This window comes from Musca domestica, unplaced genomic scaffold (assembly GCF_030504385.1).
Source record: "Musca domestica strain aabys unplaced genomic scaffold, Musca_domestica.polishedcontigs.V.1.1 7, whole genome shotgun sequence".
Classification (NCBI taxonomy): Eukaryota; Metazoa; Arthropoda; class Insecta; order Diptera; family Muscidae; genus Musca; species Musca domestica.
Window position 1 is genome coordinate 10,723,530 of NW_026712383.1, and position 24,351 is coordinate 10,747,880.

The 24,351-nt window shown below is 35.2% G+C and overlaps 4 protein-coding genes across 4 annotated transcripts; all 4 read right to left on the reverse strand.

Moving 5' to 3' along the window:
• Positions 1 to 483: 483 nt before the first annotated feature.
• Positions 484 to 1,367, reverse strand: LOC131806264 (uncharacterized). The gene is made up of 3 exons (XM_059130228.1): positions 1,161 to 1,367; positions 910 to 1,077; positions 484 to 639 (listed from the first exon to the last, which is right to left on the reverse strand). The coding sequence occupies exons 1-3, from the start codon at positions 1,365 to 1,367 to the stop codon at positions 484 to 486; spliced, it is 531 nt and encodes a 176-aa protein (XP_058986211.1).
• A 4,794-nt stretch (positions 1,368 to 6,161) lies between these two features.
• On the reverse strand, positions 6,162 to 6,928 carry LOC101898024 (uncharacterized). Its single transcript, XM_020037292.2, has 3 exons — positions 6,785 to 6,928; positions 6,554 to 6,721; positions 6,162 to 6,317 (listed from the first exon to the last, which is right to left on the reverse strand). Exons 1-3 carry the CDS (start codon positions 6,926 to 6,928, stop codon positions 6,162 to 6,164), a joined length of 468 nt encoding a protein of 155 aa, XP_019892851.2.
• Positions 6,929 to 12,350: 5,422 nt separating this feature from the next.
• Positions 12,351 to 13,048, reverse strand: LOC101897858 (uncharacterized). The gene is made up of 3 exons (XM_005185036.2): positions 12,896 to 13,048; positions 12,662 to 12,829; positions 12,351 to 12,506 (listed from the first exon to the last, which is right to left on the reverse strand). Exons 1-3 carry the CDS (start codon positions 13,046 to 13,048, stop codon positions 12,351 to 12,353), a joined length of 477 nt encoding a protein of 158 aa, XP_005185093.2.
• A 595-nt stretch (positions 13,049 to 13,643) lies between these two features.
• On the reverse strand, positions 13,644 to 19,665 carry LOC131806265 (uncharacterized). The gene is made up of 3 exons (XM_059130229.1): positions 19,522 to 19,665; positions 19,282 to 19,443; positions 13,644 to 13,799 (listed from the first exon to the last, which is right to left on the reverse strand). The coding sequence occupies exons 1-3, from the start codon at positions 19,663 to 19,665 to the stop codon at positions 13,644 to 13,646; spliced, it is 462 nt and encodes a 153-aa protein (XP_058986212.1).
• Between the last annotated feature and the right edge of the window lie 4,686 nt (positions 19,666 to 24,351).

Below are 24,351 nucleotides of genomic sequence, written 5' to 3' on the forward strand. Positions count from 1 at the left end.
TTTAGGTTAAGTCATATTATCACAACTAGTTCTTAAGAAATGTTTTAATAAATAAATTCAGTGTCTTACAAATGCTCAAACGGAAAAGACGTTGAATCTTTTATTTAATGATCCCGGTTTACAATCGGTATTTTCATGATTTTAGCGACATTATTTACCGGAATTATTCCCAATTTTATATATATGACAATTTTATATATAGCCCCCATATGACGGTTTTCATTTAAGAGGTAGTTTTCGATTTTTTTAATTCTACAAGTTCCTTTGAAATGGTGAAGGGTATTAAAAGTTCGGCCCTGCCGAACTTATCTGATTTTTTACTTGTTCTTTGTTTCCTTTGAAATTTAATGCAAAAACGATTCTGTAGGAAAAAGTAAATAAATACAACAATAAAGAAATACAATCGAAGAAACTTAGTTTATTAGCTAGCTAATACTTTATCTGGAACGCCATATAAGCCTGCGGACAGTTGTTATGTTACTTTCACAAATCTGCCAATATACTATAATAAACTTTAATATCGCCTTTCCAATCATTATAGGCTGCTATTTTTATCCGAAGCATATAATCACCGCTTGGAATTGGGAAATATTTAAATTTACTTTCATCCAATATTAAGTCTTTCACAATTATATTGTGCTGCAAAAAAAAAAAAACATAGAATTAAAAAAATAAATTTGAATTTTCAAAATGTTTAGGTAAATTTCAAAAAATTTTTTTAAACAACAGTGTCAGATTATTATTTCGTTTTATTTATTAACAGAGCATCTCTGGAAATATAGAGTCCCATCCACAATGTCACTACGTTGGCGCATTACTTCTGATTAAATTCTGCACTACATGGATCTCAGCAGCATCGGTTTCTGTAATCTATTCAAAGCTAAGATATCATGTCATGTCACAACTTACATCAAAAGGACAAGTGTGATTTACATTCGAATCCTTGAGTATGGCATCCAGAAATAGTTTAGCGTACGGATAGCGACTAGTATTCTTCATGAATTTACAAAAATCAACGGTTAAATTGTATATATATGGTCGATAACCACTGTATTTTTTGAAAAACGATAAAATTACCTGCAACAGCCATTAGAAATAAAAAAAGAGAACACTTAAAAAAATATTTAAAATCATAGAAATTAACACATATCATATCCTACCGTTACATTTGTTACCGGCGGCTTTAATAATTTTACATTGAAGTTCAACGAAATAATATCACGCTTCACCACTGTAAGACGGCATTCCTTGAAGACCGAAAAATCAGGACGTAAATTTTCACATTTCAGATTCGTGAAACGCATCTTAACCCCAAATGCAGTAACATGGAATGTTACCAAAAATATTACTACCAAAAATGGCTTCATTATGATGACTGTCTGACAAAACTGGTCGGGCGGCAATACAATCTAGTATATGTCAACATGACTTAATTTTACAGTACTCCTAAAATTCCTAATGGTATTTTAATGACTGTCAATTTTATGTTAGCGAAAATTTCCAAAACTATTTGGATGATTTCATTTGCGAATTATGGAAACTATGAATTAGCATTGCATGATATGCATTAAAAAATAACCATTTTAAAATAAGTATTTTTTTGTTTCTGGTCTAGGAAGAACTCTATGATCTGAAGCATGAAGCCTGCTGGATATGAAAAACAATTGTTTTTAGTTGCTGCTCTTCTCGCCAAAATATTCAATGTAGTTGCACCTTTGGGTATAGTCCATGTAACAGTACCTCCTTCTTTTCGGTATTTTGAAGGTTTAATTGAATACTTGCGATAGGATTATCTCCTCTCAGAAGATATTCAATACAAGTATGGTTCCCAAAAATAAGAATTTTTCTTTGTTAAAAATTCAAATCAATAAACCTTAAGGATTAATAAATAAAGAAGGATGCCTCGTGAAATCAAATATTTAATAATTTTCAAAAACAATTTCTCATAGTCAAAATGTATGTATATTCATAAATATCCTGTATATAAAAATCCGAAATGGAAACTGCTGAGGTTACACTTAAAAAATTTAAAATCCAGATTGTAAAAATACTTTTTACATACTTATGAGTGTGGTTCAGGCGCTTTGAAAATCTAACAACGAAAATTACAGTTTCTCAACCGTCATAAAATGTAACATGTGTAGAATTCAGTGATCTTGTGTACTTTTGCATACGATAATGTGCAACATAATAAGTAAAAACGCAGCTAAGTTCTGCCGGGCCGAACCACCTTCCACCATTACCGCTCAAATGAAAACAGCTATACGAACACGTAGTACTGTATGATTTTTGATTATAGGCTATTGTTCAGAACTTCAAGTATGAAATTGGACGCAATTCCGATGAATAATGTAGCTAAGATCATCATAATACTAAATATAGGAAGGTACCGTTATATGTGGGCTATACGAAGACCTGGTCCTGCATAGAAAATTTTCTGTCATAGGCTGAATCACATATTAAGAAATTCAAATTCGTAATTTCAAACAATTTCGGTGAATATTGTACCTAAAATCGTCAAAATACCGGAACTGATATGTGGGGCCTATTCGAAAACCTGAACCTGCATAGCCAATTGTCTGGCATAGAATGTAATTTCCATAACGAACTCTAAATACCAGATTCGAAACAATCCGGTGAATAATGTTGCGTTAATTATCAAAATACCGAATAATGGGAGGTACCGTAAAAGGAGGGTATATTAAGTTTGTCATTCCGTTAGTAACACCTCGAAATATACATTTTAGACCCCACAAAGTATAAATATTCTTGATCAGAATAAAATTCTAAGTTGATTTAACCATGTCTGTCTGTCTATCCGTCTGTCTGTTGAAATCGCGATACAGACCAAATTATTTGACGTAGAGCGTCAAAATTTAGCAGAACAATTTGTATTGTTTCTAGGATGGTTGGTATTGAACACGAGATATATAGTCCACATTTTGGTATAGTCCCCATATAACTGTACCTTCCGATATTCGGTATTTTCATGATTTCTGCCACATTTTTCAAGGGATTTGTTTATTGATTTATTTGTATAATGAGTTCTAACTCCGGTGGAGAAACAATGTATGTATAGGTCCACGATTTGATATAGCCCCCATATAGCGGTACCTCCGGATTTTCAGTATTTTGATTATTTTTGCCACATTTTTTCACGGATTTGTCTAAAAATTAGTATTTGTTGGTCATAACGGCTTCTAACTGCGTTCTAGCTCCGGTGGCGAAACATTGTATGTATAGATCAACGCTTTGATATAACTCCCATATAACGGTACCTCCCGATTTTCGGTATTTTGACGAATTTCGCCACATTTCTTCCGGGATATGTTTAAAAATTGGTATTTGTGGGTCCTAATAGGTTCTAGCTTATTTGATGAAACATTGTATGTATAGGTCCACGTTTTTGTATAGCCCCATATAGCGGTATTTCCCAATATTCGGTATTTTGACTAATGTTTCCTTTACTCTAAGGTGGATGGTATTAAAAGTTTGGCCCGGCCGAACTTAATGTTTTTTTTTTACTTTTGTCAGAGATTCTAGTTCTCATTACGAACTCTAAATACTACATTTGAAACAATTCCGCTGAATAATGTCGCTAAAATCATCAAAGTACCAAACATCGGGTGGAACCGTTATATGGGGGGCTATACGAAGACGTTGACCTACATGGCCCAGTCCTGCAGACATAAAACACATCTGATTACATTTTTATCCACTTACTTCATTTCGTTCGGAAGCTAGAGTGATTTGCACAGGCGGACGGACATCGCTAAATCGACATAGAATTTTATGCTAATCAGCAATATATATACTTTGTGGGGTCTAAAATGTATATTTCGAGGTGTTACAAACGGAATGACAAACTTAATATACCCTCCATACTATGGTGGAGGGTATAAAAAAATTTAAAAATTATGGCGGTTGATTTTGGTGCAGTTTTATATTATATGACTTCGATGGTTTTATATTATATGACTTTGGTAGAGGTATTTTTGTCCGGAATCAAATATCATGGTTGTGGAGTGCATATTACGCATGTGAGGGACTTTAACACCAAATCGGATAATACATATATATGGGAGCTATAGTTACGTCTGAACCGATTTTCACCAAAAATTTGAAGTAGTAGTATCTAGGATGAATTCAGTCATGATTGCCAAAACTCAGTGTATTTGGACTGGTATTAGCCATTTAGTGCACAATAAAGATATATGTTTGAGCTATATCCTAATCTGAACCGATCTCGATATAAATTGTCGTACGTATTTTAGAGCAGTACTTGATGCCCGGTACCAAATATTCTTGTAGGGTGTATATTACAAATGTGAGGGACTTTAACGCCAAATCGGATAAAACATATATGGAAGCTATAGCTCTGAACCGATTTTTACCAAATTTGAATTACTAGTTTCTAGGATGAATTCAGTCGTAATTGCCAAGACTCAGTGTATTTGGGCTGATATTAGTCCTGACATTTAGTCCACAATAAACCTGATATCGGTACCAAATGTAATTTATGTGGAGTGCATATTACGAATGTGAGGGACGTAAAACCCCAAATCGGCTTAAACATATATACGGGAGCTATATCTATATCTGAACGGATTTTCTCCATATTCGATATACTTATTTCTAGACTGAATTCGGTCGGAAGGGCCAAAATGCAGGTCATTTGGACTGATATTGGCCATTTTGAAATCGGTTGAAAACCGATTCTCAACAATTTCAATAGGGTTCGTCCTTGGGCCAAACAAATATTGTTAGCAAAATTTCATCTCAATCGGATAATAAATGCTACCTGCATTTTGTTCACAAAAATGCATGGACAGACGGACGGACGGACTGACATACATAAATCGACTCAAAATGTTATTCTATGAAGATCCTCAAAAGTAACTATGGGTCTACCTCGCTTCCTTCTCCATGTTACAAACAAATGCATAAAAACATGATACCCTTACCCCGGTGTGGTATGGGGTATAAAATGGCTATAACCCACTCACACAGACATCGATACGTTCAGCCAAGACCTTTTCCTTTCTCACATTAACAAGTCATTTTTATACCCTCCACCATTCTATGGAGGTTATATTAACTTTATCATTCCGTTTGTAACTCCTCGAAATATTAATAATATTTCGAACGAATTGAGATAGAAGGTTAAAATTTTACATACATGCATAGTTTACCAGTAACAGGTGAAGTTCGTAAATGGGCCATGTCGGTCCACGTTTTCGTGTAGCCCCCCATATAAAGGTACTTCCCGATATTCGGTATTTTCATGATTTTGGCGACATTATTTGCCGGAATTATATAAAATTTCCTATTTGAAGTTCGCAATGGGTACCACAGCCTATGACAACAATTTTTGAATGCAGGTCCAAGTACTAGTATAGCCCCCATATAACGGTACCTCCCGATGTTCGGTATTTTGATAATTTCAGGAACATTATTCATCGGAATCGTACTGGAAGATCCTAATGGATACTACAGCCTATGCCAAAAATTTTTGTATGCAGGTCCAAGTCTTCGTATTGGCCCCATATAACAATACCTTCCGATATTTGGTATTTTGATGATTTCAACAACATTATTAACCGGAATCGTTTCAAATTTCGTACTGGAAGTTCCTAATGGGTACTACAACTTAAGACCGAGAATTGTCTGTGAAGGTCCACGTCTTCGATGCCTCCCGATACTCCGTATTTTCATGATTTTTGCGACATTATTCACCGGAATTGTAACAAAATTCGTATTCAAAGTTCGTAATGTGCACTACAGCCTATGACAAAAAATTTCGTATACAGGTCCACGTCTTCGTATAGTCCCCATATAACCGTTTTCATTTAAGTGTTAGTTTTCGGAAGTTTTTTATTTGAAATTTTTCAATTTTCTTCGAAATCGTGGAGGGTATAAAAAGTTCGGCCCGGCCGAACTTAGCTTCTTTTTTACTTGCTAAACAATTGAACAGAAACGTCTGGCAAGAAATAAGTAGTTATAGTTAATTGATACGATGGCGATATTTAAAACTACAAATAAGCTTCTCTTCTTTCTCATTTTACACATTCATATTTATGCAAAATTAACAAAAAATATGTTAATGTGCATCTGTATATTTACGATACTAATATTAACAATCCGCAAATTTTAAATTAGTTTCATAAATCTGCCAATATACTAAAATAAACTTTAACGTCGGCTTTCCAGTCATTATAGGCTGCAACTTTGATGCGAAACATATAATCACCGCGTGGAATTGGAAAATATTTAAATTTACTTTCATCCAAAATTAAATCTTTGACAATTATGTTGTGCTGAAATCAAAAAATAAAAATATAATTTAAATTAACAAAATTACAAAATAGTAAATTCTTCAAGAAAATTAAAATAACTGTAAAAAGTTTTGTGTCAGGTCATTAACTTGTTTTCAAAATAGATTATCTCCAGAAATCTGTTAAAAAATTTAGGCATCGGTTTCATCAACCACTTCGAAGCTATGAAATCATATGTGAACTCAGTATACTTACCCAATAAAATTGGCATAACTTACATTAAAAGGACAAGTATGATTGACATTAGAATCCTTCAATATGGCATCCAGAAATAGCTTGGCATACGACTGTCGATTACTATTCTTCAAAAAGTTACAAAAATCTACAGTTATGTTGTAAATATATGGCCGATAACCGCTAAGTTTTTTAAAAAAGGCTAAATTCACCTGCAACAAATAAAAGAGAAAACGTGAAAAAAATCCTTACAGATATATACACCTTTAATCTACCGTAATATTTGTCACCGGCACTTGCATTAGTTTTACATTGATGTTCAGCGAAATAACATCACGTTTTACCACCGCAAGACGACATTCTTCGAAGACCGAAAAATCCAGGCGTAAATCTTCACATTTTAGATTCGTAAAACGCATTTTAATTGCGAACACATTAATGCAGAGAATTGCAAAAAGTATTGCTAATATCAATGACTTCATTACGACGACTGACTGACTGACTGACAATGCCTCACGGGGTATAAGTCCATTTTATTTGGAGTTCTCCAAAAACCCTTAATGACATTTAAATTGCATTTTTAATAAGTTACCAGAAATTTTCGAAAATTTTAATGCTAAATTTGCAAATAATAAAAAATTTGGATTACGACTACATGCAATGCATTTTTCGAAAAAGTGAACACCCTCAAAATTAATTATTTGATTTGTTAATTTATATATTAAGATGTAAATAGATTGCAATTTGAAATCCGCTAGATATCACAAATAATAATTGTAAGAGATTTTCTTCTCGCAAAAATATTCAATGTATTTGCACTGCTTATTTTCGGTCACCTGTATTGTATATAGATAGATAACTCCTCTACAGGGTCAGATGAAAAAAACTGCAACCAATTTCAGACTGCTGTCATTTCTAAGCCACTCGTCCGACATCTATTAAAATTATTCCAGTGACAGCTCATTATATTGTTTACAAGAGTACAATATCATTCTGGTGAGAATTTTCAGGAATAAAAGTTATTCGCGGTGGAATTCAAGCGTGATAGAGTGATTTCTTTATATTTGGCTGGAAAACCACAAGTGGCTATCGTTAAAGCACTCCAGCATTTAAATGTGAATAAATCGTTTGTCTCGTACCATTGCTCGTTTCCGTGATACTCGTAGCGTACCCCGAAGTCAAGGACGTGGACGGAAGAAAACAGCAACATAAGCAGAAATAGTTCGAAAAGTAAAGAAGCCACTTGATCGAAACCGCGACGCTGGTGGCCGAAAAATGATTTGTTAGCTGAACATATCGCAATATTCCATTCGGCAAATATTGAAAAATGAGCTTCAATGGCTTTGAAATTATAAAAAGTCCAAGAACCTACACAGCAACTGAAAGAAAATAGTCTCAAAAAACCTAAAGAGTTACTTCGCTTGTAAAGAGTTACTTAGCTTGTAAACAAACAAAACGATCGTGTTTACTTGCCAAAGTGGTCAGTGTGAAAATGGGCTGAACTTTGAATATCCTCCACCATTCGGTACAAATTTGACAATTTTCAAAAAAAAAAAAAAAATCTATTAAAAATTGTGTTAAAATCTTAAAAATACCGAATGTAGCCGTATATTAGGGTCTATAAGACGACGTGGACCTGCATATGCAACTTTTGTCATAAGCTATTATAATATTCAATGCTAAACTTAAAAAAAAATCTGTTTATAATGTAACTAAAATAAATAAAGTACCGAATATAGGGAGGTACCACAATGCACAGACAATTTTCTGGCATAGGTTGTACTTCCATAACGAACTTCAAATACAACATTTGAAATAATTCAGGAAAATAATGTCGCTAAAATCATCCAAATACCGAATGTCAGGGGTACCGTTATATGGAAGCTATACGAAGACGTGGACCCACATGGCTCATTTTCTGAGGCTGTGGTATCCATTGCGAATTTCAAATACCAAATTTGAAACAATTCCGGTGAATATTGTCGCTAAAATCATCAAAATACGGAATATCGGGGGTACCGTTATATGGGGCCTATACGAAGACGTGAACCTGCACAGACAATCTCCTGTCATATGCTGTGGTATCCGTAACGAGCTTTAAATACCAAATTTGAAACAATTCCGGTAAATAATGTCGCTAAAATCATGAAAATACCGAATATCGGGGGGTACAGCTATATGGGGCTATACGAAGACGTGGACCTACATAGCCCATTTTCAATGCCGATAGTCCTGCAGGCACAATACATAATTGAGTAAATTTTCATCAACTTACTTCATTTCGTTCGGAAGCTAGAGTGATTTCCACAGACGGACAGACAGAAGGACATTGATAAATCGACATAGAATTTTATGCTGATCAAGAATATATATATTCCGAGGTGTTACAAACGGAATGACAAACTTAATATATCGTCCGCCGTCCGTACGCCATAATTTTTACATTTTTTTAAATTTTATTGAATGAAAGCATATGCCGTAAATAGCATCAAATTTTAGAATTAGTTTAGATTTGTTCGAATTGGTCACCTTTGGCACGGATTATAGCCTTCAAACGACCAATGTAACCGTCACATGCTGCCCGAATGTTGCTCTGCGGTATTTTGGTCCATTCCCGGCGAAGCGCTTGCTTGAGGTGATCGACACTTGCTTTCCAAAATACTCTAGACAAAATAGTCTAACGGATTGGTATCCAGAGATTTGGAAGCCATTGTGCACTGGAAATAAAGCGAGGAACCTCATTTTGTAATCATTCTTGGGTGGCGCGTGCTGAGTGCGATGGTGCTGAGTCCTCTTGGAATGTCCAAGGACTGCGGCCAAAATGTTTGCGTGCTCAAGGTTCTTATACACCCTCCAGAATATTTTCGCGGTAATATTCCCCATGAATTCTGATGTCACGTTCGATTAATACGTGCGAAGAGCGACCATCGGCTGTTATGGCGGCCCACACCATCACCATTGCCGGTGCTTGAGTTCTGCTGGCCAACCGAAGGTGCACATTTTCAGCTAATCTCTTTGGCAACTAAACACGATCATTTTGTTTGCCTAAAAACTGCTGGACAACGAATGTTTTCTCATCAGAGAAAACCAAATTCAGTTCACCACTTTCGGCCAAGCGAAGCAACTCTTTAGCTTTTTTGAGTCTATTTTCTTTCTGTTGCGGTGTAAGTTCTTGAACGTTTTGGTATTTCAATGGCTTTACCCCGAGCTCATTTTTCAATATTTGCCGAATGAAATATTGCTAAATTCACGAGCCATTTTTCGGCCACTGCGACGCGGGTTTCGATCAAGTCGCTACTTTACTTTTCGAACCAGCTCTGCTGATGTTGCTGTTTTCTTCCGTCTACTTTCTTGACATCGGGCTACGCTACCAGTATCACGGTAACGAGCGATGGTACGAGACACAAACGATTTATTTACATTTAAATGCGGGAGTGCTCTAACGATAGCCACTTGTGTTTTTCCAGCCAAATTTAAAGAAATCACACTATCGTAGCTTGAATTCCATCACGAATAACTTTTTTTCTATTAAATTCTCACCAAAATGCTTTTGTATGCTTGTAAACAAGTTAATGAGCTGTCACAGGAATAATTTTAACAGCTGTCGGACAAGTGGCTTAGAAATGACAGAAATCTGAAGTTGGTTGCAGTTTTTTTTCATCTTACCCTGTATAGCTATATCTGAACCGATTTTATTCATCTATATCTATAAAAGAGGAAAATGTTTGTATGTTTGTTTGTTTGTTTGTTTGTTTGTCTGTTTGTAATTTATGGGCTCGAAAACCGCTGAATAGATTTTCCTGAAAATTTCCATATATACTGCAACATCGCCTGAAAATAACATAGGCTATATACATTTTTGATTTTCCACTTGGAACTGGAGATATAGCAGCAGAATCGGAGGTACCTCCTAAAAATTTAGATTTTATATGCACATATCTATTGATTGGTTGAAGAAACAGTCTCCAAATTTGGAATACGTAACGGAATTTGGAACAAAAATAAGTTTGCCAAATTATATTGTAATCGGTTCAGATTTAGATATAGCTCCCATATATATTTTCGACCGATTTCGTTCATTTGATGCCTCAAACACAATATGAATGTTCGATTCCAATGAAATTTGGAATGTGTGACGGGATTTAATCCGAAAATAAATTTGTCAAATTATATTGAAATCGGTTCAGATTTGGATATAGCTCCCATACATATTTTCGGCCGATTAAAGCATTTGATGCACCAATCACGCTATGTTTCCTCAATTTCAATGAAATTTGAAACGTGTGATAGATTTTATCTAAAAAAATCGATTTCCCAAATTATATATATATACATTTTCGGCCGATTTCATATATTTGGTCGACCAAACACGATATGTATTTCCAATTGTAATGAAATTTAAAATAAGTAACGGAATTGGGAGCCACAATGAATTTGTCAAATTAAATTGAAATCGGTTCAGATTTGGATATAGCTCCCATATATATTTTCGACCGATTTCATGTATTTTATGCACCATACACTATATGTATGTTCGATTCCAAAGAAATTTAGAATATGTAACGAGATTTTGATTAGAAAATAAATTAGTGAAATTATATTAAAATCGGTTCAGATTTGGATATAGCTCCCATATATATTTTCCGCCGATTTCACTTATTTGATGCACAAAACACGATACGTATTTCCGATTCCAATGAAATTCGGCATGAGTGGCTAAATTTGGTACAAAAATAAATTTGACAAATTATATGCAAATAGGCTCAGATTTGATTATAGCTCCCATATATATACTCAGCCGATTTCACATATTTGATGCACCCAAAGCGAGAGAGACAAAATCTGGCACCAAAAAAAAAATTGCCAAATTATATTGAAATAAGTTGAGGTTTGGGTATAGCTAACATATATATTTCGGCCGATTTCATACATGTTATGCACCAAACATGATATATATGACCGATACAAATGAAATTCAAAATGTGTGGCGGAATTTGGTTACAATAATAAATGTGTCAAATTAATTGGAAATTCGTTAAGATTTGGATATAGCTCCCATATATATATGTTATCGCCCGATTTCACATGTTTGACGCACCAATTTCAATGAAATATGAAAGGTGTGGCGGAATTTGGTGTAAAAGTAATTTTTTTAAAATTATATTTAAACCGGATCAGATTGGGATATGATTTTAATAAGAACCATTGACCCACAACGCCTTAGGCTAACACTAAAAAACAAAACAACAATTGATTTGAAATACGCTTATTACGGCGAAGTATGTTGCTATCTCGAATTCACTAATTGCAATAGAAATGCCACTCAACTTCAAAAGATTGCATTTTACTGCACGCTTGGTATTTGCTATGAAATAAATAAATCCGGAGGACAAACCCTTCGTGTATGTATGTCATGTTACTGCTTTTCTAACGGTTTTGGTTATTTACGCATTAAAGTAGTGCAATATATATTTTTTTTAATTTTTAATTTTTTTTTTTTCAACCAACATATATTCATAAATAAAATTTTGAATGCATATAAAATCAAAAGGGGTAGCGAAGCGCACCGGGTTCAGCTAGTAAGAATATATAGACAGTCGGACGGACGGACTGTCATGCATAAATCGACTCAGAGAGTGATTTTATGAAAATTCTCAAAAGTAACTATGAGTCTATCTCGCTTCATTCTCCATGTTATAAGCAAATGCACAAAGACGTAATACCCTTACACTATGTGGTGTAGGATATAAAAACTTATTATCCACTTTTTTCTCCATATTCACAATCGAAGAGGGCAGTTTATTTACTCAATATTGAATGCAGGTAAATTGTAAGTGGATTTCACAAATCTACCAATATACTAAAATAAACTTTAACATCGGCTTTCCAATCATTGTAGGCTGCTACTTTGATCCGCAGCATATAATCACCGCGTGGGATTGGGAAGTATTTAAATTTACTTTCATCCAAAATTAAATCTTTGACAATTATGTTGTGCTGGAAGAAAACATAAAAATAATAAATATTATTTAAAATACGAAAATTACAAAAAAAAAAAGAATAATTTCGGCCGGGCCGAACTTTTAATAACCTCCAACTTTGGGTAAAAAGTATCTGAATTCATTCAGAATTAAAAAAAAGTTCTAACTTACATCAAAAGGACACGTGTGGTTCACATTAGAGTCTTTGAGTATAGCATCCAGAAATATCTTGGCATACGACTGACGGTTACGGTTCTCCATGAATTTACAAAAGTCATAGGTTATGTTGCAAAAATAAGGGCGATAACCGTTGAATTTTTTAAAAAACGCTAAATTCACCTGCAACAACAATAAACAAAGATGGAAAACGTTAAAAAAAAAACAAATCCTTAGAAATAAACTCACAACACCCACCGTTGTACTTGTCACCGGCACCTTTAGTAGTTTTACATCGATGTTCAACGAAATAATATCACGTTTAACCACAGTTAGACGGCACTCCTCGAAGACCGCAAAATCGGGACGTAACTCTTCACATTTAAGATTTGTGAAACGCATTTTAATTCCGAACGCATTCCGAAGGAATGTCGCAAAAACTATTGCTAATAGCAATGACTTCATTGTGATGACTGACTGTCGCGGCATCGGACTGCTGGTAATCGCATAGGGCACGGGTCAGATTAACTGGGAGTACTATTAATGGTGTTTTAATAACGGTTATTTATAAGTTGCTGAAAATTTGCTAAAATGTTGATGATTTAATTTGTGAATTAGAAAAAACTATGAGGTGTTTATATTATGAATTCGATTTTGAAAACGCTCACAGCGTAAAAAATATTATTTGATTTGTCTGGAACTGTTTTGAGAAGAGCTTAATGATGTCTCTGCAGGATACTCTAAACAGTATTTATTTGTTGAAAATACAGAATTTTCTGGCCAGTTCCAGCTATAAAGTGAAAGGTGCATGTACCACTAGAATTTTCAATATTACTTCATTTTTAAATCCCCAAAAACACAAATAACCACTTCGTACATATATATTTTCCATCTTTATAAAATTAATTAACAATTACAAATACTGGCAGTTTATTAATTAGCTGATATTTTATGAAGAACACAGTATTGGATGCTGATAAAATTTTAAAATTACAGTTTACAAATCCCCCAAAATACTAAAATAAATTTTAACATCAGCCTTCCAATCATTATAGGCTGCTATTTTCAGCTGAATCATATAATCACCGCGTGGAATTGGAAAATATTTAAATTTACTTTCATCCAAAATTAGATCTTTTACAATTATGTTGTGCTGAAAGAAGAGAAATAAAAATTGATAAAATTTCTAATGACAACATTTAAAAAGACATGTAAATTCAATCCCGCAGAATTCATGATACCTCCCATTATTCAACATATAAATTCGTTTTATGGAGACTTAGTTCTCGAAGATTATATACTGTTTCTAAAAAAACAAGGATATTTAGAAAACATGTCCCGAATGACATATAGGGTGAGATGAAAAAACTGCAACTAACTTCCGACCGCTGTAATTTCTAAGCCACTCGTCCGACAGCTGTTAAAGTTATTCCAGTGACAGCTCATTATACCCTACACCCTACGCATTTGTTTGTAACATGGAGAAGGAAACGAGATAGACCTATAGTTCCTTTTGGTGACCAGCATAGAATCACATTTTGAGTCGATCTATGCGTGTCCATCCGTCCGACCGTCTGTCTGTCCGTCCGTCTGTCCATGTATTTTTGTAAACAAAATGCAGGTCTCATTTATTATTGGATTGAGATGAAATTTTCTAAATAACATTTGTTTGGCTCAAGGACGAACCCCATCGAAATCGGCGAAAATCGGTCCAAATTCAGATTTTAGGTTTCTTGTGCACCAAATGGCTAATATCACTCCAAATGATGTGAATTTTGCTACAGCCAACCGAATTCAAACTACAAGCATGTGCTTCAAATTTGGTTCGGTTCAGATATAGCTATAGCTGCCACATATATGCTCCATCCAATCGACGAGGGTTGTCCGCAGGCAACATTCTTTGCGTCAATTGAAAAATCAATGCGAATAATCCGTTGTAAAGCGGACCGAGCCATGCCCAACTGCTGCGAACGGCGTTTTTGGGATGTTCTTGGGGACCTCTCAACACTGGCTCGTACGGCAGCAATATTCTCGGCCGATCGCCTTGGTCGACTTTTATATGGCCTCTTCGGATTAGAAAGAGCCTTACCAGTCGAAAATTTTTCGTATAAACGCTTAATGGTGTTCTTAGAAGGCGCACTTCTCACATTTTTTAATGTTTTAAAAGCTCGTTGAGTTTTCAAAATTGACTTGAATGTAAATTTCAACTATTTCAGAGCGCTCGCGTGGCGTGTATTGGTTCATGGTAAAAATCTGCCTGGACTGACGCTTCAAACGCGGTATGTCATTAAGCGATGTGACATCTCTGTCAAAAGTTATGGCGTTGCCAGATGGGTCCGTCGAATATGGACAACCCTGTATAAGATACAGCCTAGCAATTCATGATTCAAATTTTATCAAGATCGGTTCCGATTTGGATATAGCTCCCATATATATCTTCATCCTATTTTAGGTTTCTTCTGCACTAAATGGCTAATATCAGTCCAAATGGTGTGAATTTTGGCACTTCAGACCGAATTTAGTATAGAAGGAAGTACTTCAAATTAGGTGCACAATATAAGAATAATATTTAGTACCAGATATCAGATGCAGCCAAGAAATAGCTGTTTTCAATTTTATGAAGATCGGTTCAGATTTAGCCGATATAGCCTTCATATATATAATTATTCGATTTCAGGTTTATTGTGCACCAAATAGCTAAAATGGAGTGAATTTCCGAAATTCAATCGAGTTTAACATAGAAGGAAGAATTTCAAATTTACTCCCATATATATGTTTTATCCGATTTGGTTTTTAAATCTCCAACTTTCGGAATATGCACTCTACCATAATGATATTTTGTACCAGATATGTCATAGAGCAATATAAACCTTTCTTTTACGAGAGTTCTACTAAATATGCATAGTGGTGTAGGGTATCATATAGTCGGCCCCGCCCAACTTTTGAGCTTTCCTTACTGGTTATATTGAGCGTTTTGGTGAGAATTTTCCAGAAAAAAGTTATTCGCGATGAAATTCAAGTGCGATAGTCTGATGTCTTCATATTTGGCTGGAAAACCACAAGTGGCTATTGGTAGATCACTCCAGCATTTAAATGTGAATAAATCGTTTGTGTCTCGTTACAGGGATACTGGTAGCGGTAGCCCAACGTCAAGAAAGTGGACGGAAGAAAACAACAACATAAAGAAGCGACTTGACCGAAACCCGCATCGCAGTGGCCCAAAAATGGCTCGTGAGATGAACATATCGCAATATTCCATTCGGCAAATATTGAAAAATGAGCTCGGCGTAAAGCCATTGAAATTCCAAAAACTGCAAGAACTTACACCGCAACAAAAAAGGAAAATAGACTCAAAAGAGCTAAAGAGTTGCTTCGCTTGGCTGAAAGTGGTGAACTGCCGAATTTGGTTTTCTTCGATGAGAAAACATTCGTTGTCCAGCAGATTGTAAACCAACAAAATGCAAACGTGTTTAATTGCCAAAGAGGTCAGCTGAAAATGTGCACCTACGGTTAGGCACCAGAACCCAAGCGCCGGTCATGGTGATGGTGTGGGCCGCCATAACAGCCGATGATCGCTCTCCGCTCGTATTAATCGAATGTGGCATCAGAATAAATGCCGAAAATATTCTGGAGGGTGTATTAAAGCTTTGGACACGCAGACATTTTGGAGCAGCATTTTTTTGCAGCAGACCTTGGACATCCCAACAGGACTCAGAACGCGCCACCCAAGAATGATTACAAAATGAGGTTCCTCGCTTTGTTTCCAGCGCACAATGGCCTCCAAAATCTCCGGATATCAATCCGTTGGACTATTGTGTCTGGAGTATTTTGAAAAGCAAGGTTAACATTAAAAATATCAAAGTGTAGATCACCAAGTAAGCGCATCGCCGGAAATGGACCAAAATACCGCAGAGCAACATTCGGACAGCATGTGACGGTTTCATTGGCCATTTGAAGGCCATGATTCGTGCCATAGGTGACCACCAAAATCTCCGGATACCAATCCGTTGGACTATTGTGTCTGGAGTATTTTGGAAAGCAAGGTTGGCACTAAAAAATACCAAAGTGTCGATCACTTCAAGCAAGCGGTTCGCCGGGAATGGGCCAAAGTACCGTAGAGCGACATTCGGGCAGCATGTAATGGTTTCATTGGCCGTTTGCAGGCCATAATTCGTGCCAAAGGTGACCAATTGGAAAAAATGTAAACTTTTTCTAAAATTTGATGCTATTTCCGACATTTTTATACCCTACACCACATAGTGGTAAGGGTATTATGCCTTTGTGCATTTGTTTGTAACATGGAGAAGGAAACGAGATAGACCCATAGTTACTTTTGAGAACCTTCATAGAATCACTTTCTGAGTCGATTTATGCATGTCAGTCCGTCAGTCCGTCTGTCCGTCCGTCCGTCCGTCCGTCCGTCCGTCTGTCCATGTATTCTTGTGAACAAAATGCAGGTCGCATTTATTATCTGATTGAGATGAAACTTTCCAAACAATATTTTTTTGGCCCAAGGACGAACCCTATTGAAATTGGTGAGAATCGGATCAAATTTAGATATAGCTCCCATATATATCTTCGTCCGATTTGCCTTTTATTGTGCACCAAACGTGTAGTATCAGCCCGAATTGTATGGAATTTTGCATATACACCCAAATTAGGCCTGAAAATATGTATGCCAAGTTTGATCGAAGTATAGCTATAGCTCCCATATATATTATTCATCCGATTTGTTATTTTGTTATGTCCTCCGCAGCCGTAATATGCACTCTGTAACAACAATATTTAGGGAAATATATCAAATACAGCTCAGAAATACATTTGCCAAATTTTATCGAGATCGGTTCAGATTTGGATATAGCTCCCATATATATCTTCATCCGATTTCGGGTTAAATGAGCACCATATGTCCACTATCAGTCCAAATTACCTGAATTTTGGCACACCCAACCGAGTTCGGCCTAGAAGCCAGTATATCAAATTTGGAGAAAATCGGTTCAGATATAGCTATAGCTCCCATATATATCTTTCTTCTGATTTGATCTCTAAGTCCCTCACATTCCTACTATGCACTCCACAACCGTGATATTTGGTACCTGGTATTAGATGGAGCACAGAAATAGCTGTTTTAAATTTTATCGAAATCGGTTCAGATTTGGATATAGCTCCCATATATATCTTCATCCGATTTCGGGTTAATTGACCACCAAATGGCCAATATCAGCCCAAATGGCCCGAATTTTGGCACATGTGACCGAGATTAGCCTTAAAGCAAATACAACAAATTTGGAGAAAATCGGTTCAGAAACAGCTATAGCTCCCATATATATGATTTATTCGGTTTGGTGTTTAAGCCTCTCACATTCGTAATATGCACTCCACAAGAATGATATTTGGTACCAGATATAAGATACAGCCCAGAAACAGCTGTTTGTAATTTTATCGAAATCGGTTCAGATTTGGATATAGCTCCCATATATATCTTCATCCGATTTCGGGTTAATTGTGCATCAAATGGCCGATATAAGTCCAAATGGACTGAATTTTAGTACATCGGACCAAATTCAGCCTAGAAGCAAGTATATCAAATTTAGTGAAAATCGGTTCAAATACAGATATAGCAACCATATATATGTTTTATCCGATTTAGTGTTTTAGTCCCTTACATTCGTAATATTCACTCCACAACCGTGATATTTGTTACCAGGTATTAGATGGAGCACAGGAATAGTTTTAATAATAGCATCAATTTTGGCAAATCCGGCTGAAACCAGCGTAGAAGCAAGTACACCAATTTTAGTAAAAATCGGTTCAGATATAGCTATAGCTCCCATATATATCTTTCATCCGATTTGGTCTTTAAGTCCCTCACATTCGTAATATGCACTCCACAGGAATGATATTTGGTACCAGATATCAGATAAAGCCCAAAATTAGTTGATTTTATTTTTATTAAAATCTGTTCCGATTTGGATATGCCTCCCATATATATCTTCATCCGATTTCGTGTTAATTGGGCATCAAATGGTCAATATCAGCCCAAATCACTTGAATTTTCGTACATAAGACCGAATTCAGTCTAGAAGCTAATACGTCAAATTTGGAGAAACCCGGTTCAGAGATAGCTATAGTTCGTAAAATGCACGATAGAATTAGATAGATTTTGATTTTGTACCAAATATCTCATAGAGCTCTGAAATGCCCTTTATAAACCTTTTTACGAGAGCTCTACTAAATATGCATAGTGGTGTAGGGTATCATATAGTCGGCCCCGTCCGACTTTTGAGCTTTCCTTACTGGTTTGCTTTGATTCAATAAATTTAAAAAAAAATGTAAATATCGTGGCGTTTGGCTTTGTTGCAGTTTTTTTTATCTCACCCTGTATTGTTGCAAAAAGAATTTTATTTGTCAGGAATATGGACAATTTTCGATATTTAATATGATATGCAACTCCTGATAGACCATTATATTATTGTGTCATTATTGCAACATTTGCTCTATTATTCTCCTTCAAATTCTACAGCATTCCGAATTATTAAAATTCCGGATTACAACACTTCTTTAATAACTTCGAGGCAATAAAATCGAATACATATTCCCATACTTACACAACCAAAAATATATATATAGCTTACATCATAGGGACAAGTATGATTGACATTCGACTCTTTGAGCATGGCATCCAAAAAAAGCTTGGCATATATCTGGCGATTACGATTCTTCATGAATTGACAAAAATCATAGGTTGTATTGTAAAGATATGGTCGATAACCGTTGAGTTTTTTAAAAATCGATAAATTTACCTGCAACAGCAACAACACACAAAAAAGAAAACTTCAAATAATTCTTTAAAGAAAAACACACAGATCACCAACCGTTGAATTTGTCACCGGCCCCTTTAATAGTTTCACATTGATATTCAGCGAAATAATATCGCGTTTAACCACTGTAAGACGGCATTCTTCGAAAACCGAAAAATCGGGACGTAAATCTTCACATTTTAGATTCGTGAAACGCATTTTAACTCCGTGCACATAAATATAAAATGCCACAAAAATTAATACCATTAACAATGACTTCATTATGATGACTGACTGACTGACTGACGACAACGGACTGGTGGTAATCAAATAGAGCATAACTCGATTTAATGCGGAATACTCTTAAAATTCTTAATTACATTTTAATAGCATATATTAATAGGTTACAATAAATATGCAAAATAGTGTTGATGATTTAATTTGCGAATTATGAGACCACGAGCACAATCCTCTGTCTGTGAAAACAATAAATAAAAAATTTGTTCCCATTTTCAGAGCACACTTGATTCGAAAAGACCGACTGTAAGCAATGGAAAAGACTGCAAAAAATGAAACTTTTATTATTAATGAATTAATGAACAATTTCTAAAGCCTTCAGACCTGAAACAACGCATTATACTTATTAGAACAAGGGAGTTGTTGATGCTGACCCTACCCGAGAAATGTGATACGCACATATATCACAATAATTTTGTATTTCCCAAAATATAAATGTGGAAAATTACGTAGATAATATCACGAACAATATCATAAACGTGCTTATGTCATAGTTTAAAATTGTCTGACATCCCTGATGAACTGCAGAAACTTGCTGGATTGGAAGAACGTCTTGTGAGCCCTAGAACACCCTTAACATTTTTTAATTGATCATTCTTCGTCACTTTACTATGACTTACGAGGAGTGGTAGTAAATGCACTTATATCCATTAGGTATACTGTTCATAATTTGCCTAGAACTTTAGATTGTACTCATGTTGCATCTACTACCTTGTCTTGAACATGCTCAAAATAACATTACTGAAACTATGTGCCCAGCAAAGGTATTACAAGATCGCAAAAACAACATAACAACATATCATAATTCGAATTGGGGAAAATTTTTTACAATACAGAAGTTTCAAATTTTAAAATATCCTCAAATAATCAGCAACTCATTAATAACAAAAACAAGTAAAAAAGTTGTAAGTTCCACCATTTGGTACAAATTTGACAATTTTCAAAAAAATCAAATGCATTAAAAGTTCTGTTAAAATCTTAAAAATACCGAATGTAGCCGTATATTAGGGTATATACAACGACATGGACCTGCATAGGCAATTTTTGTCATAATATATTATAATATTCAAATGCTTAACTTGAAAAAAATATGTTTATAATGTAGCTAAAATAAATAAAATACTGAATATAGGAAGGTACCATACGCTGACCTGCAAAGACAATAGGCTGTAGTATCTATTACGAACTTCAAATACCAAATTTGAAACAATTCCGGTAAATAATGCTGTTGTTGTCTTCAAAATACTGAATATCAAAGCGTACCATTATATGGGGGCTATACGAAGACGTGGACCTGCATAGACAATCTCCTATCATATGCTGTAGTATACATTACGAACTTTAAATACCAAATTTTAAAAAATTCCGGTAAATAATGTCGCTAAAATCATCATCCAATGTCATCCAATTACCGAATATCAGAGGGTACCGTTATATGGGGGCTATACGAAGACGTGGACCTACATGGGTAATTTTCTGTCAGAGGCTGTAGTATCCATTACGAACTTTAAATACCAAATTTTAAACAATTCCGGTAAATAATGTCGCTAAAATAATCAAAATACCGAATATCGTTCGGAAGCTAGAGTGATTTCCACAGACGGACAGAAGGACGGTCATTGATAAATCGACATAGAATTTTATGCTGATCAAAACTATATATACTTTGTGAGGTCTAAAATGTATATTTCGAGGTGTTACAAACGGAATGACAAACTTAATATACCCTCCATACTATGGTGGAGGGTATAAAAACATTTTTAGATAGCTGAAAACATAGAAGCTAGTGTCAATATTGAGCCTTTTTAGATAACGATAGCCTTTTATTGTCCTTGCACCGGGCAAAGGCATAGGACCACTGGGTCTTGCTATAGACGAAGAAAAATTATCATTCCCACCCATTTACTGCGGAAAAAAATATAAATTGGAAATAAACATATTAAATATTAATCGCTCTAAATTAGGAAGATTTGATAGAAAAAAATCTGTAAAGACTTATTCAAATTATTTAAAAGAGGCGGAGCTAGCTGTGCTTCTTACGCTGTTGAAAAATATTATTGATGTTTAAAATGACAACACAGGGGAGCATCACACATGCAAGTCATGCTCCCGAACTTATCGCAGTTTACAACGATATTTTGCGTATAAGAAATTACACATGGTAGAACATGCCTAAAAGGGGAAAAAATTGATCGTTTTAACAAGCTTTAACCCCCAATGCCCCAATGCTAAATTTTGTTGACTCTGACACGATGAACTGTAAAGGAAAGTCGAAGAGATTTTTTTATAACTTACTTTTGATTTTTTTTAAACCGTTACAAAATCCCCTGTAATGGCTTTGCCAATTCACTTCACTTAAGCAAACCAAAACCAGTAAATAAAGTCTTAAAGTCGGGCGGGGCCGACTTTATGATACCCTACACCACTTTGCTAATTTAGTGCATTTCCACATAACAATTAAAAGTTTTTTATGGGAGAATTCAAACATACACGCTACGATTATAATTACAACTTAAAGTTCAAAGGACTAAATATGTCGAAGCATTTGTATCTTTCACATTCGGACTTGTATTGCCCATTTGGCGCACAATTAATTTGAAATCGGATAAAGATGGATATATGGGAGCTATATCCAAATCGGAACCGATCTCGATAAAATTTGGCAAAGATATTTCTGAGCAGTATTTGATATATTTCCCTGAATATCGTTGCTACGGAGTGCATATTACGGCTCTGGGTAACAAATATAACAAATGGGATTAACAGTATATATGGGAGCTATAGCTATATCTGAACCGATCCAAATTTGACATACCAGTTTCTATACTCAATTCGGTCGTAAGTGCCAAATTCCATTCCATTTGGACAAATATTAGACGTTTGGTGCACAATAAAAGGAAAATCGGACGAAGTTATATATGGGAGCTATATCCAAATCTGAACCAATCTCGATAAAATTTAGCAAATATATTTCTAAGCTGTATTTGAAATATTTCCCCAAATATTGTTGTTACAGAGGGCATATTACGGCAGCGGAGGACAAAAATAACAAATCGGATGAACAATATATATGTGAGCTATAGCTATATCTGAACCGATTTCGATCAAATTTGTCATACTTATTTTAAGGCCTAATTTGGTTGTATGTGCAAAATTCCATACTTTTCGGGCTTATATTGCACGTTTGGTGCACAATGAAAGGCAAATCGGACGAAGATATATATGGGAGCTATATCTAAATTTTGTCCTTGGGCCAAGGACAAAATGTCATATGGATCGGGCAATAAATGCGACCTGTACTTTGTTTACAAAAATACATGGACAAACGGACAGACATGCACAAATCGACTCAGAATGTGATTCTATGCAGATTATCAAAAGGAACTATGAGTCTATCTCGTTTCCTTTTGCCTGTTACAAACAAATGAACAAAGCATAATACCCTGACCACCTTGTTGTGTATGGTATAAAAAATCACATTGGTTTTTGCTTGCAAAGACCAGACTGTTTAAACGATATATATATATTTTTATTATATAAATTTAAATTGGATGGGATCCTGAGTAAATTTAACATGCGGAAGATGAGGAGCTAGTACATATAGAATAATGACAGTTAGGAGCAGACCCACAGAAATTTACGTTTGTCAAAAGCACAATTTTTAAAAATGAGACCGACACTTTAAGGATATATAACCATCCTGGAATGCTTTTTTCTGAGAGATTTCCATCATTGTCGAACAGTTATAAGTTTTACATCCCACGTGTTATAATTGTGTCTTACAATGAAAAGTTCCAACAATATGCTTAATAGTATAGAATTTCCTGACATCCCTGATAAATTGCAGAATCTCATTGGTTTGGAAGAAGAACGTCTTATGAGACCCAGGATACCTTTTATGAGAATCATTGCTGCCACTGACTGGCATTCTGCCTTATGAAGATCAGTAGTAAATATGGCCATATCTATTTCTGAGACAGTGAAAGTGTCATTTCTATATCCAGTGCACCAGGCGAAGGCAGAACACCGTTGGATTTCACTATGGACAAAGTAAGAACAAGTGCAAAAATATATAATCGCTTTTAAACATCCAAAATTCTTTGGATGAAAAGCGCACTTCTTTGTTTCCTAAAAAAAACTGTCAATTCTTATTCGGCTCGTAATGTTTTAAACAAAAACATTGTTCCTATCCTTCTTAACACAACGAAGGATTTTGAAAGAATTTAAATCCCCTCTTCCCGGGAAAATGAGAAGAACTATGGCTATGGTCCGTAAGTTAGAACTTCCCACTCTTTCAGCCTTGCGAAGAGTAGAGATTATATGTGCTGAAACATTCGCCCAGCAAAGGTATTCCATGTTTCGTAATATTTACGGAAACGCAGGAGATATTGTCAATCCAGAATAAAGAATAATTTGTTAGCGAACCCATAGAAAGTATTGCAACAACTTTTAATGTCTTTACACCTGGCGAAGGCAGAGAACCACTGGATTTATCTATAGACGAAGATTCGGAAGAATTGACAAATTCCCATCCATTTACTGCGAGATAATCGAAGTTGTATTAAAACATATTCAAAAATAGCTCACTCTAAATTAAGATGATTTAAG

Bases quoted from the DNA above. Each gene is read 5' to 3' on its own strand.
- LOC101897858 (XM_005185036.2), bottom strand. From the start codon at position 13,048: ATGCGTTTCACAAATCTTAAATGTGAAGAGTTACGTCCCGATTTTGCG. The intron at 12,830-12,895 runs GTGAGTTTATTT...TTGTTGTTGCAG, and splicing joins CAAGTACAACGGTGGGTGTT to GTGAATTTAGCGTTTTTTAA. The intron at 12,507-12,661 runs GTAAGTTAGAAC...GTTTTCTTCCAG, and splicing joins ACCACACGTGTCCTTTTGAT to CACAACATAATTGTCAAAGA.
- LOC101898024 (XM_020037292.2), bottom strand. From the start codon at position 6,928: ATGCGTTTTACGAATCTAAAATGTGAAGATTTACGCCTGGATTTTTCG. The intron at 6,722-6,784 runs GTAGATTAAAGG...TATTTGTTGCAG, and splicing joins TGCCGGTGACAAATATTACG to GTGAATTTAGCCTTTTTTAA. The intron at 6,318-6,553 runs GTAAGTTATGCC...TTTTGATTTCAG, and splicing joins ATCATACTTGTCCTTTTAAT to CACAACATAATTGTCAAAGA.
- LOC131806265 (XM_059130229.1), bottom strand. From the start codon at position 19,665: ATGCGTTTCACGAATCTAAAATGTGAAGATTTACGTCCCGATTTTTCG. The intron at 19,444-19,521 runs GTTGGTGATCTG...TTGCAGGTAAAT, and splicing joins GGCCGGTGACAAATTCAACG to TTATCGATTTTTAAAAAACT. The intron at 13,800-19,281 runs GTAAGCTATATA...CTCTTCTTTCAG, and splicing joins ATCATACTTGTCCCTATGAT to CACAACATAATTGTAAAAGA.
- LOC131806264 (XM_059130228.1), bottom strand. From the start codon at position 1,367: ATGAAGCCATTTTTGGTAGTAATATTTTTGGTAACATTCCATGTTACT. The intron at 1,078-1,160 runs GTAGGATATGAT...TGGCTGTTGCAG, and splicing joins CGCCGGTAACAAATGTAACG to GTAATTTTATCGTTTTTCAA. The intron at 640-909 runs GTAAGTTGTGAC...TTTTTTTTGCAG, and splicing joins ATCACACTTGTCCTTTTGAT to CACAATATAATTGTGAAAGA.